This window comes from Erigeron canadensis, chromosome 4 (assembly GCF_010389155.1).
Source record: "Erigeron canadensis isolate Cc75 chromosome 4, C_canadensis_v1, whole genome shotgun sequence".
NCBI classification, from domain to species: Eukaryota; Viridiplantae; Streptophyta; class Magnoliopsida; order Asterales; family Asteraceae; genus Erigeron; species Erigeron canadensis.
In genome coordinates this window covers 35,328,860-35,341,934 of record NC_057764.1, presented here as the reverse complement: position 1 = coordinate 35,341,934, position 13,075 = coordinate 35,328,860, and the positions used below count along the sequence as shown (strand labels likewise).

At 32.2% G+C, this 13,075-nt stretch overlaps 2 protein-coding genes across 2 annotated transcripts; one reads left to right on the top strand and one right to left on the bottom strand.

Annotated features, from left to right (window-relative positions):
* Nucleotides 1-3,136: 3,136 nt before the first annotated feature.
* Nucleotides 3,137-3,936, bottom strand: LOC122597483 (proline-rich receptor-like protein kinase PERK4). Its single transcript, XM_043770073.1, has 2 exons — nt 3,442-3,936; nt 3,137-3,348 (listed from the first exon to the last, which is right to left on the bottom strand). Exons 1-2 carry the CDS (start codon nt 3,917-3,919, stop codon nt 3,137-3,139), a joined length of 690 nt encoding a protein of 229 aa, XP_043626008.1. The 5' UTR covers nt 3,920-3,936.
* A 3,876-nt stretch (nt 3,937-7,812) lies between these two features.
* On the top strand, nt 7,813-12,041 carry LOC122596254 (ras-related protein Rab7). Its single transcript, XM_043768804.1, has 7 exons — nt 7,813-8,073; nt 8,371-8,397; nt 8,859-8,958; nt 10,807-10,953; nt 11,087-11,167; nt 11,260-11,405; nt 11,800-12,041. The coding sequence occupies exons 1-7, from the start codon at nt 8,021-8,023 to the stop codon at nt 11,864-11,866; spliced, it is 621 nt and encodes a 206-aa protein (XP_043624739.1). The 5' UTR covers nt 7,813-8,020; the 3' UTR covers nt 11,867-12,041.
* Nucleotides 12,042-13,075: the final 1,034 nt, after the last annotated feature.

Here is a 13,075-nt window from a genome sequence, read left to right as displayed (position 1 = left end):
GGAGGCACAGTTGATCACGAGATCACCACTCAGCCGAACACAGATAATACTTTTCCAATCATATGTTACTCTTAGTGTATCAAGGTTGTTAGCCGAGAATATCTCACCTGGCAATGCAATCAAGCTTATGACCGTGAAAGTTATTGATAGTAACAGAAAGCTTCTTGAGGCATCTTTTAGAAGTTACTTGCCTAATCCATTTTCTAGCTGACTTCTGGATCCTGTAGTTGATCAGAACATCAAAACTTTCTATGCGCGCATATATTGTCCTCTACGTACATACCTTAATTTGCAGATCCCGGTCCATCAATTTCAAGTGATTAATGTCTTGTTCATCTACTTCGCTAATAATAGACATCAAGGATTCCCGAAACCTGAGGGTAGGAATGGTAGACCAAGCGTATAGCCATGACTTGGACAAGACAGAGGTGCGGGCGGCATGGAAACTATCCGGTTACTAAAATTTAGATTTTATTGCTAAGATTATTTAATTTAGAAATTGTGAAATTAGTTGTTCCTTTGATCTGAGCAGACTCAAAGATAATATTAATTGGGTGTTAACAAACACGTCTCGTACGTCTATTAATTAATTTTGTCACCTCTATGTCAGTTTAATTATTCTTGGCTATGTTGATTAACTAACGTTGAATCGGACATTTTCTCATACACTTAATATATACTATTCACAAAGTGTACGTTCGAGGTATTTTGTATATACATACATATGCATTACACAATTCAAGCAAGGAAATGTTTATAGATTAATCCATAATTATGTCAAGTTCTAAACATAACACAATGCCAAGTACGATCCGGAAAAAAACCCAAATGCCTTGACACTCTACATGCAATATGATGATATAATGCCTAAAACATAAGTTAAGCACCATATATACTATTGACTACAAGCATGATCTATTTATCATTTTTGCATACATGCATGTATATCTAATCTTTCTCGTTACTCTCTTTCTTCCTACATCCTGCTCATTTGGATCATCCAAGAGTTTTAGTTTCCCGGGCGCCTATGTGGAGATTTGCTAGACATGCCATACTCGCCACTTGAGAGAATTCTTGGCTTGACATATTTCCTGAATTGTATCTTCTATTATATCTGTTGTATGAATGCATATCATAGTCAGGGCGGCTTCCATCACTTCAGCTATTTGTGGTATTTGCTTTTTTATCTTTATTCAAATCATCCAAGGATACATCACCTTCTAATACACGCACAATCTGTCATGTTTCGGTATACCATATGATTAGATTGAGTACGAATATGTGAGTAGATATAAGTTTTTAAAAGTCAAAGAGGGTGTTTGGATTCACGTTTTGAAATCTTATTAGCTGATTATTACAATTTTACGTCACAATAGATTTTAACCTTTTACATTTAGTGTGTGGATAACCATATTTTACATTCGGTTATCTACAACTAACCTTGTTAATACTATCTCATTATTTATTATGATTATTCTTTAATAACATATAATCAATCTCAAACACCCTAATACACACCTGGCTCATTTTAGGTCGTCTTTTAGCAACATGTCGAAGGCAAGCAGCTGCACATGCTACCATGCGATGCATATCCTCTCTGTTGTAATTACCCTCCAACCGTGGATCCACAATTGCATCAAAACTCCCCCCATTAGATAGTTGCATGAGTACCGGGCTAGCCTGTATGGGGCAAAAGAATAACAAATAATAAGAGAAAAATGAAAATTAGGTTGATAGTCGTTCAAGGTCTATTATAATTAATCCTTGTGTTCAAAGATTCAATGTACTTATATATATTTGTTTTGCAGTCATAGTTAATGCTTATATAATTGAATTTTACTCAAAAACTAATGTTTAAGGCAACCAGAGCGCAATTTGATCTTTTACTCGACTCATTCATCTTCTCATCTCTAATAAAGAAATTGATTGGACCATAAAGATGAAACACTTACCCAGTCGATTAAACTATCATCTTCACTATCGATTTCCACCGCTTTTCTTCCAGTAACGAGTTCCAAAAGCACGACTCCAAACGAAAAAACATCAGATTTATCTGTGAGCTTACCAGTGCATGCATATTCAGGAGCGAGGTACCTAATACATTAATATACCCATAATTTATACATTAAGTTTTGTTTCATAAAAGTTTTATATGTGCCGCATTTTGATAGTGATTATCTAAATGGTAATATTATATCAGACGGTTGTTATGAAACACATTGTAGAATATAGTGCATGTATGCGTTAGGAATTGTAATTAGAGAGAATAGATAGATGTTTATAGTGTTTCAAACTTCTGATATTTCTAAAGTAGCAACAAATTCTGAGAAAAGGACAGGAAAAAACCATTTTTGGGATATAAGTAGCTGCCTATGTAATTTGTTTGTCAAAATGTTTGTTCATATAAGTAGCTGCATATGTAAATTCAAATACCCTGATTGTACAATCAAAGTTTGTATTGTTAGTGAAGTTGTATGATATCCTATTGAGATAATTGCCACATACCCGAATGTTCCCATGATTCGTGTTGAAACATGAGTGTTTTCCTCCGCCGAAAGTTTTGCTAAGCCAAAATCGGCGACCTGATTACTTTAGTGAAATTAGCCTCTTAGTTCAATCAAGTAGTTTTGATTTTATTCTTATTAGTACCTTGGCCTCATACTGGTTATCGATTAGTATATTTGCAGCCTTGATGTCTCTGTGTATAATGCGCGGATTGCCTGTATATCATGAAACTTATACAATTACCAAAGAATTTCTTATGAGTTAGTCATGAAACCATTTACACTTATGTAAGAGCCAATTAGGCAATTTTCTATATATGTCTATATTTTTTCCTTACCCAGTCAAGAAAATAAAATCAAAAGCTTTGATTACAAAAGGAAATATTTTGGGTCAAAATATGTTCAACATATTTGACCTCACACCATTTACGGAGTACTCGTAATATATTTGGAACCATTTGCACTTACAAATGAGTCAGTTAAGGCAATTGTCCACATCTATATTTTTTTTATCAGTCAAGAAAATAAAAAAATAAAAAAGTTAGATTCATAAGTGAGATAATATGAAATTTGTACCCACATTTGACACATTAATCAATTAGAAATTTGAATTTTAACAATGTGTTTGGGTTTCACCCATCCCAGACAAAGTTTACCCATATTAACCCAAACTGGCTTCGACCCATTACCCAACCTACTAACCCATCCATTGTGCCACTTCTGGGAATTCCACATGACGAAAAGAAAGAGTCCTTACAATCTTCATGAAGGTAAGCAAAACCTTTAGCCGCTCCTAATGCAATCTTTAACCGTGTAGAGGAATCAAGAATGATCCGACCCTTACCTAAAAATTAAACCATGAAATATAATGTTAACCGTAAATGTAAATGGATATGTAAATTTTATAACCATAATCCATTTAGGGTTTAGTGCATACGTTGAAGATGGTATTCGAGAGTTCGATTGGGTATAAACTCATAAACCAGCATTCTTTTTTCATCCGCGATACAATATCCAATTAAAGATACAAGATGGCGATGATGTACACGACTAATAATCTCAACTTCTGCTTGAAACTCACGTTCTCCTTGACCACTACCGGCTTTAAGGCTCTTCACCGCTATCTCTTTTCCATTAGGTAACACACCTTTATACACATAACCAAACCCACCTTGTCCTAAAAGCAAAGACCTATCAAATCCACGGGTTGCTGTGGCTAATTCATCATACGTAAAATTGCCTTGACTGAACCCCAAAGCAAGCCCAGGGTGTGGAGGTGGTAAGGGGGTTCGGTGAGGTCCTGACAATCCCGTGTCACCACTACTTGTCATGGGTGGTTCAAAATTTTGTGATTCAATTGAAGTTCGTGGAGGCATTTTTAGATGAATGTCTTTGGATTGCGTTTGTTCGTTCATAGCTTGTTGTTTTCGTTCAATTTCTACGCAAAGCATGGAAGCTTGAATGTTACGAAATCTAAGTATGAAATAATGTGACAATATTGAAGGTATGGTTATGACAATGTTCTCAATAACATGTTACTACATGCATAAATCTTGGTAAAATATGATTAGGATTTTAAGAGATCGATATTTTAAATTCAGTTAAAGTAGAACAATATATCTATGCATGTAGTATCTCATATAAATTCTCTAAGGTTTTGGTAAATTAACAAAACCACAAAAAAAAATTTGTACTTTTATTTTGGTGTATTTTCTTCCTTCGCTTACAACAGCAACAACAACACAAACATATTAGGATGAGAACAAGTAAGAATGTTGCCCCTGCGATTGCTCCTATTAAGATGGCTTTATCGTTGGAATTACCTCCCCCAATTGATTTATTATCTAGAAAAGGCAACCATTTATGAATTGGTGGGATGTTTGAATCGGAATGACTATTATGAGGTTTACGATCGCGGTTTTTGTTCTTGTTTTTCTTGGAAGATGGTGACGACATTTCTGGATGTTACTTGGAAAGGCAGGGAAACCCCCGCCAATCCTCCAGAACTCTAGTCTGAAAATCATGAACCAACAAAATATATATATTACAAATTTAAATATGCATAGGCAATTAGGCATGCATGAAACCCGAATATAAAATAAGTTCTATGAGATGAAAAAGTTACATACCTGTAGGAGAAGGGCAGGGTTATTATATTTGAAAAAAAGTAGAGAAAAGATAATTTGTGCAAAACAAAAAACAAGAAACGGCTGGGCCATTTCGTACACCTTCCTAATATTAAGGAATCTTTAGTTTATGTTCCTAGCATATGTTTTCTATATCTATACTCCATTAATAAAGAAACTACCTCACTCCCTTTTAATACTTCTACCTTTAAAATGTCTTTTATGCCCTCCTAATTTATACTATCCTATTTTTTCTCCATCACGCTCATTACAAACACATACGTTCATCCGATTTCCGATTTTTTCTCCCTCTCCCCTTCTCTGATTTTCTTCCCCCATAAACACCATCCACCACCTCCCCAAATACCACCATCCACCGCCGCAATCCACCTTCTATGTACGCTATCCCCCATAAACACTATCCACCACCGCCCCAAAAACTACCATCAAACAACCATCCACTGCCGCCGGCTTATTTTTTTTTCTTTTTCATCGCCGCCGCCCCACAAACCACCATCAAACCACCGGCGTTTTTTTCTTATTCCCCGCTGCATCGCGCGGGTACAACGCTAGTATATCTAGAACGAGATTCCTATTATTGTTCATTTTTATCAATGGTGTTTGTATTTTCTAATGACCGCTTTGACTTTGACATATACTCATTAAAGAGTGAAATGGAAGATTAACCGATTAATGCATGGCTATGCACTCCCAAATTAAATTAGCTATCTCAAAATATTACTAAAATCCATGAGTGACACGAATCGAACTATGGTTTTTCTTTCCTGTAGCTAAAGCTATAATGTTTTAAGGTTATGTTTACTTGTCGAATCATCTTATGACTTTCCTATAAAAACTATACTGTTAAGAAAATGAAAACTATAAAACATGATCAAATCTGCTTTTACAAAGTTTTCTAATAGAACAGATTGAAACATTTTCCATTTTTATAACTTGCAATCTGAAAACAAGATTTAATATATTTATAATATTTGTTCTAAAAAAATATTATAGCATTTCTTATGGAATGAAAAATCTTTATCGTAACACATTTAATAATGATTTGAGAGACGCTTTATATTAATAATTAACCAGAAGAGTACCCATGTAATGCAGAGGTGATGACGGCGATGGTGACAATGATGGGTTGTGGAAGCTGCAACGGGTGGCAATAGCAGTAGCGATGTCGTTATTAATGTAAAAAAGGTATTGTAGTATTTTAAGAGTTAGTATGTTGTAATAATTTCATTATAAGTATTATTGTTAGATGGAGATCTTTAAATTAATATATAAATGTAGTTTGGATAGATAGGGGTAAAAAAAATATTTTGAGGGTATATGAGGTAAATTTAGTGTGTTGGTAGAAAAATAATTAAAAGTATTTTTAGTTTAAGTATTTTTAAGGCTGGATTTAAAAGAGTAAAGATAGGCATGCATTTGAAGTTTTGTAGTAGGATTTCTTTTGTTTAATTATATATATATATATATATACTAAGTATTTTACCTCGTGCGATACGCGTATTATTATAAGTTATTGTTCAATTAGTGTTGATTTAAATGTTTTGATGTAGACATACACAATAACAAATATTTTGTTTAATTAGTTCAATGTGATTGTTCTTATTAATTTCGTAAGCATGTGAATATAAATAAAACAATGTTAAATATGGGTATAATATATCACTATCAAAATGTTATTAAAGATAAATATGAAAACAATTAATGTTTACACTTGAATATTTTCAAAATGTTCATTGGGCATTATGGAGGTTTTTACCAACTAAGTTGATGAACATTTCCTTCAACCTTAATCATAATAATAAGAAAGAGAAAAGTCATCCATGTTTATAAAAAAAAAAATTTTAAAAAACCTTATATTAAATAAAAAAAGAAAATTGTTTTGACATGATCACCAAGAAAAAGATAATAAAAAAGAAAACTAAATTAATATATCAAATGATAAATATGATATAGTTAGAGTTTATAATACATAGGATTGAATATAACTATTTTGAAAACTAAATATTTTCCAGTTTTAAAAGTATATTTTAAGTTTATACAGTTTATGATTTTATTTTTCTTTGCTTTTGAATTTTGTAAAATACATATATAAAATAAAGGTAAATATTGTCAAAAATTATAGAGATGTCACATAGGATAAAAACATATGTGGCAAATTTTAAAAATAACTTTAAATTTGAAGAGGTTTTTAAAAGGCTAGGTTAACTATTGTTTTAATAATTATATAGATACCGAATATAATTAAGTTTTTACACATCAATACTATGACATTTTCATTAATTCTAATTTCCGTGTTTACACCCTAAAGTTTATATCTTTTAACTTCGGCCCTATCATTTTATTTATATAACGTACAAAGTTGGTTAACTTTTTTTTTTCTTTCCATTTTTACCCCATAAAGTTTTTATCTTTTAACATTTCTTCCATTAAAGTTTTCGTTTTCAGTTTTGCAGACACCAAACTTTTGGGATCTCATGTTTCTTACAAACAACTTTCACACGGTTATAATTTTATCTTTAAACATCAGTTTCAATTATTTTCTCCCGATTTGTTATATAACATGTGTCTTAATACATAATATATTTCATCATCGTTACTTTTTACATTCATGTAACATATAAAATACATAAGCTGAGTCGTTGGAGTGTTAGTATAGGCATTAATGCAATTGTTTTCGTTCTATGCTTTTTTATGCATATTCTATTCTTATCATTTATATACGCTATTTATATTATTGCTATTTATTTATTTTTTCAAATTATGGTTTGTCATAAACATATTTGTATTACACTAATAATACTATATATTGTTTTAATCCAAAAAATTGTGTGTAAAAAATATATTTCGCAGCAACGTGCGGATATCTATCTATTTTTTAAAATATTTTTATCACTGCTTATATACAAGTTATATTTACATCAACTTACATCGGAAATCGCTACCACCATTAATAGGTGTCGATACTAGCAGACCGTGTGTTAGATTGAAGTTTATATTTTTAAATGTATATTACTATTATTATACAGTATTTATGTCGTTTATCTAAAAAGGTCTGCGAAAGAAGCATCGTGATCGACATTATTTTTCCTAAAAGAAATATATTCTCCGTATATATAATATATACGTAAAACAATAATAAAGAAATGAAAAAAAGAAATACAAGAAAGAATAAAAATTGGGGGTTTTGATTGATCGATCGATCGATCACACAGCACATCAAAAAGAAAGACCTGCCACCCAGCTGGGCCTTTTCATTAAAAATATTTTTTCTTTTGTCTGAATTAAGATCCTTTTTCTTCTTCTGAATTGATCAAATTCGCTACAATAACAATTTCTATTAATTAATTATAAGAAAAAAATCGATCCAATATGCCTTCACGAAGAAGAACCCTTCTTAAAGTCATCATCCTCGGTGACAGCGGGTATATTTGTCACTCCTTTTAATCTGTTGATTTTTTTTTTATACTGAAATAAATCTTAGCTTAGCTATAACTTAATCTTCTTCATTTTTATTATATTATATTTTTTTTCCAAAAAAACAAGACATGAAGAAGCTTGATTTGACTTTAGTGATAGTCAAATCTATAATCTTTATCTCGATTTTCAAATCCTAAATCCTAACTTTAATTTGTATTATATTTGGATTAGATTAGATTTTGATGATGCATGTATCTATTCTATGTTTTGTATAACAATAATTTGGTGTGTGTGTGATGCAGAGTTGGAAAAACATCTTTGATGAACCAGTATCCTTTTTCTTACCTGCATTTATTTATATAGTATTTACATTTGTTTGTTTTTCGACATTTACGTTATCCTGATTTGGCCTTGGTTTGAATAAATAAGACCGACAATTAAGTTTTGGCTTAGCTTAATTAATCACGGGATTACCGGTTTGTTGGAATTTTGCAAAAGACAATAAAAGCTCAGATTTTTCCGGCTTTTATGAGATTGTTAATTTGAGATTATGGATTTAAATAGGCAATAAGTGAATGATTAAGAAGTTGCTGTAAGAAAACTGATTATCGAGATTAGATAACTGGGTTATGTTTTTTTTCTAGTTGCTATAATCACTTTGATCACGAGCTTACGAACACCCCCAAGGTCATTGTTTTAAAAGAAAATGGTTAATATAAAGTTCGTGTCAAGTAAGCGTGAATAAATAGTTGGGGATGGTTTGTGTTTGTCCTTAATATGTGAACTCTAGGTATGTAAACAAGAAGTTTAGCAATCAATACAAGGCAACAATTGGTGCCGATTTCTTGACCAAGGAAGTCGAGTTTGAGGATAGGCTCTTCACTCTACAGGTTAGTGATTAGTCATTAGTGATCCTACTTTGATTGTTATTTATGTGATCATGTCCTTTCGAAAACGTCTTATACTCAGTTTTAGAATTTTATGGAATTTTCCTCCCTCTGGGCTTTTGACAATATCAAAATTGGATACTTTTATATTGTTTTGCTTTATTTTTTTGTTTATGCTAGTGTTAAGGTCTATTAATTTGTATTGATATGAAATGTTGCAAGGCTAACCCCATTGACCTCCTTCAGTTTGTTTTTGAAAAGATAGTTGATGACATATGATCTTAGGGATGGATGAGATTTAGGTAGTGCGCAATAATCAACTTTTTGCAGATAATGTATACATTAGTGAGATTTAATAGTAGTTCAAGGTATATGTGATTTATCAGTTATATTGACTTTTTGATTTGTCTAGAAGACCCAAAGGTGAAGAATAATGCATCTTGCAGGGTATCTTTTTTTAACCAAGACATCGTCATCTAGTGCTTGATTTTTATTTTAAATTGCTAGGTCGCTTAGTAAATAATCAAGCAATTAATTAATACGCAAGTGGGATGTGAATACCTCCTAGTATGAATGTAAATTTTTCAGGTAAGTGTGATTGTGTGATAATGTGCATTTAGTTTTATAAGTGTGATCTTAAAATTTACTTTATAAACGACCTCATATTATCTTTTACTCGTGACTTTGTGTTATGAGCCTGGCTGCTTTAAACGACACTGCTCTAAATATTACTGTTTTACGTGGGATTTTTTTCTTTTGTAAGAATAAATTTTCCCACCTTTTTAACTTTCCTTTGCTGGAGGTATGAATTTTGTATACGTTATTCTGTGATCTTCATATAAGTCCTTGTATTGAACAGTATATTACAAAGGAGTCACTTCTCGTAATTTGTGCTCTTTTGTTACTTCACACCTTGTTAAGGTTAATGCGTAGATGAGTAACTTTAAGTTGTATTCAAGTAACCCTCCACTTGGATTATGAGGTTGAAAGGCATATAATTTTTTAATTATCTGGGTAATGCATTTGAATCATGCATTCATGTGACTTTGGTAGCTAGTGGATTTGACATGTCTTTGTGTAAGGGACTGATTTTTTAAAGATTTTTGACGTTTAGCGATTTTAGTACATAAAAAAAGTGGAGGCTACAAGTACTCAACCTGTTTTTTTTGTTCCATCTTCTGCTTATGACTGGGTAAAATGGCTATACATCAATCATTTGCAGGTGACTGTGAAATAACAAAATTGCCCTATTTTTATTAGTAGCTAATTTCTTAAACTTGTCATTACTACAGAAATTCACAAGAGGATAATTAATTTTTAGCAATCACCGTAAATTGATGAACCACGCAAAATTCTTATGCCATCTCTTTATGTATTCATTATGTTACATCTGTGTACTGTATGCACGTGATTGTTGATCCTAGTACAAATACACGACTTCAAGAGTGTAATTACCCAGGCTTCACTTAGAGATTCATGACCAACTTTAATTTAAATTGCCAAACTTGCCCGTATCCCACTATCTAATAGACTAATACTTTATTTGTATTCTTCTACATTTTAACACTGACTTTTTTTTACAGCTGTAATGATTATGATATTTTTTGACGTCATAAAGAACTTGAAAATATAAATAATTCAAACATGTCTCTTTCAGCTTTTAGAGTTTGTAGTTATAATTGAACATATGAACTCCACAAAGGTATCATCGAAATTCAAGAGACTCAATAAGTCTGATACTTGCTAAATCATATCTTTTTGTTAATCTATACAGCCCTCTAGCATTATGTTTTGATGCTTTTTCGATGGTGGTAGTGATCTGAATATGTAGTCAAACTTCTGTTTTCACAGATCTGGGATACAGCTGGACAGGAAAGATTTCAGAGTCTTGGAGTTGCCTTTTACCGTGGTGCAGATTGCTGTGTTCTTGTGTATGATGTGAATGTCCAGAAGTCATTTGATGATCTCAACAATTGGAGGGAGGAATTCCTTATTCAGGTATGTCACCATTGCCATCTGTTTGTGTATATTTTAGTTGTCTAACTAAGAATTTATCGTTCACTTATTTTTGGTTTAATATCACCTTTGGTATGCTGTTTTGTGAACTGATGGTTTATAAAATTCATTGCAGGCAAGCCCTTCTGATCCAGAAAATTTCCCGTTTGTAGTTTTGGGTAACAAAGTGGATGTAGATGGTGGCAACAGCAGAGTGGTATGTGCTCTCACTGAGTGTTGTGAATTAAACATTAATTTTCATTTTGTCAGTTATGCATTTCTAAATTGTCGGTTCTCATGATAATGTAGGTTTCTGAGAAAAAGGCCAGGGCTTGGTGTGCCTCAAAAGGGAACATCCCATATTTTGAGACATCTGCTAAAGAGGGAATCAATGTTGAAGAAGCCTTTCAAGTCATAGCTAAAAATGCCTTGAAAAGTGGTGAAGAAGAAGAAATGTAAGTTCCAAGTTAACCCCGAATTTTCTCTTTTTCTCGACACACACACACATGTATGGTCTATTCCTTGTATTTAACAGGAGCAATTTCTCTTATTATAACATTTTTTGCAAATCGAAATATATATGAATTAATAATAATCTTGCCATGTAAAAATTGAAAAGATGAGTACTTTGATATTTTGTTAATTTGAAAGTCAAGGGTGCCTCTTCTATTTGACATATAAGTACATTTTACGAATGATGCTTTTGTTGTGGTAAAAACAGACAACATTAATACAAAGATTTGGAATTTAACTTGCAAATATGCTATGAAGAGTAACTTGATATCAAACATTCTGCATTCTAACCTATGTATACGAAACTAACGTTGATGTCACTTTTTGAATTTGAAGATACTTGCCAGATACTATTGATGTAGGAAACACCAGTCAACAGAGGGCCTCTGGATGCGACTGCTAGAACCAATTTCGATTTATTCAAACTTTGTATCTCTACTGCTACAAATGTCTCTGCTTCATTTTAGTCACTTACATTGTGTGGATGTTCGACTGTAAATTTGATTTGAAGTTGTTTTGTGGAGTGTGTTTAACTCGGATATTATTGCATTCAATTCCATCAAGTTTATGATGTAAAAGAGCATAATTATATTTGATGCATAGTCTCGTGTATTTTGTTGCCATGTGACTCAGGTAAGTCGGTGGTGGTTCGATAGGTTTGCAATTTTCCAATATTTGATGAGTTAGGAAACAAGAGTTGGGTCGGGTATGACGTGGCTAGGATCCATGATTTGTTATGCTACTAAATGCTAATCAACCTATGAGTATATGAACTTTTAAGTTAAGTTTACTATATGGCAAATTGGCAATCAATTGCATACTTGTTACAAATGAGGCCCATGACCAATTGTTTGGTGGGATGAAATGGGCTAATTGTAAATCACATTGAATTGGGTGAACATGGCTAGTTTGAAGTTATATTCTTACAGTAGGTGTTCTCTACATCGACACTATTGAAATCATCCACAGATAATATCAAATTATCAACCATTTGTCTTTCTCTAAGGATTCCCTGCATCTTTAGTTTCCTTTAAGTCGAATTATTCAGGTCAAATTTTTGAGTTTGTGTTTTGCCGGTATCTTGCCATCGCTTCAATCACAATCATCTTCAAACTGGAATAATGGCTATTACTATTCAACATGAATTGTACCCAACAATTTGTATCAAGAATATTAATCATAATTTGTGATTCCTTTCATGGAGGATCCATTGTCGTGCCTACAACAAAATATACTAAAAGGAGAAAGATAAACAAACACCGAATTCCCATGTTGGTCATTAGGTTACAAAAGGTGACGCTAAAGTAAAGCAAAAACACAGGAAAGCAGTGGCGAAGCCAGGTTCCTAATTTAGGAAGGGCCAAAAAAAAAAATTTCAATTGGATGCTAGTAAAAAAATGACATCGAAACAACATCAATTTAGTTCATAAATAACAGACATATAGTTCACATAGTTTCGAATTAAAATATGCAATACGTTTATAACAAAACAATAACGTAACCTTACACTAAACTATATAAAGTTGACGAATACTTATTAGTTACATTAATAAATAATTTAATAATGAATGAGTTAATGTCAAAATAAAAAATTATAGGTTCATAAGACAAG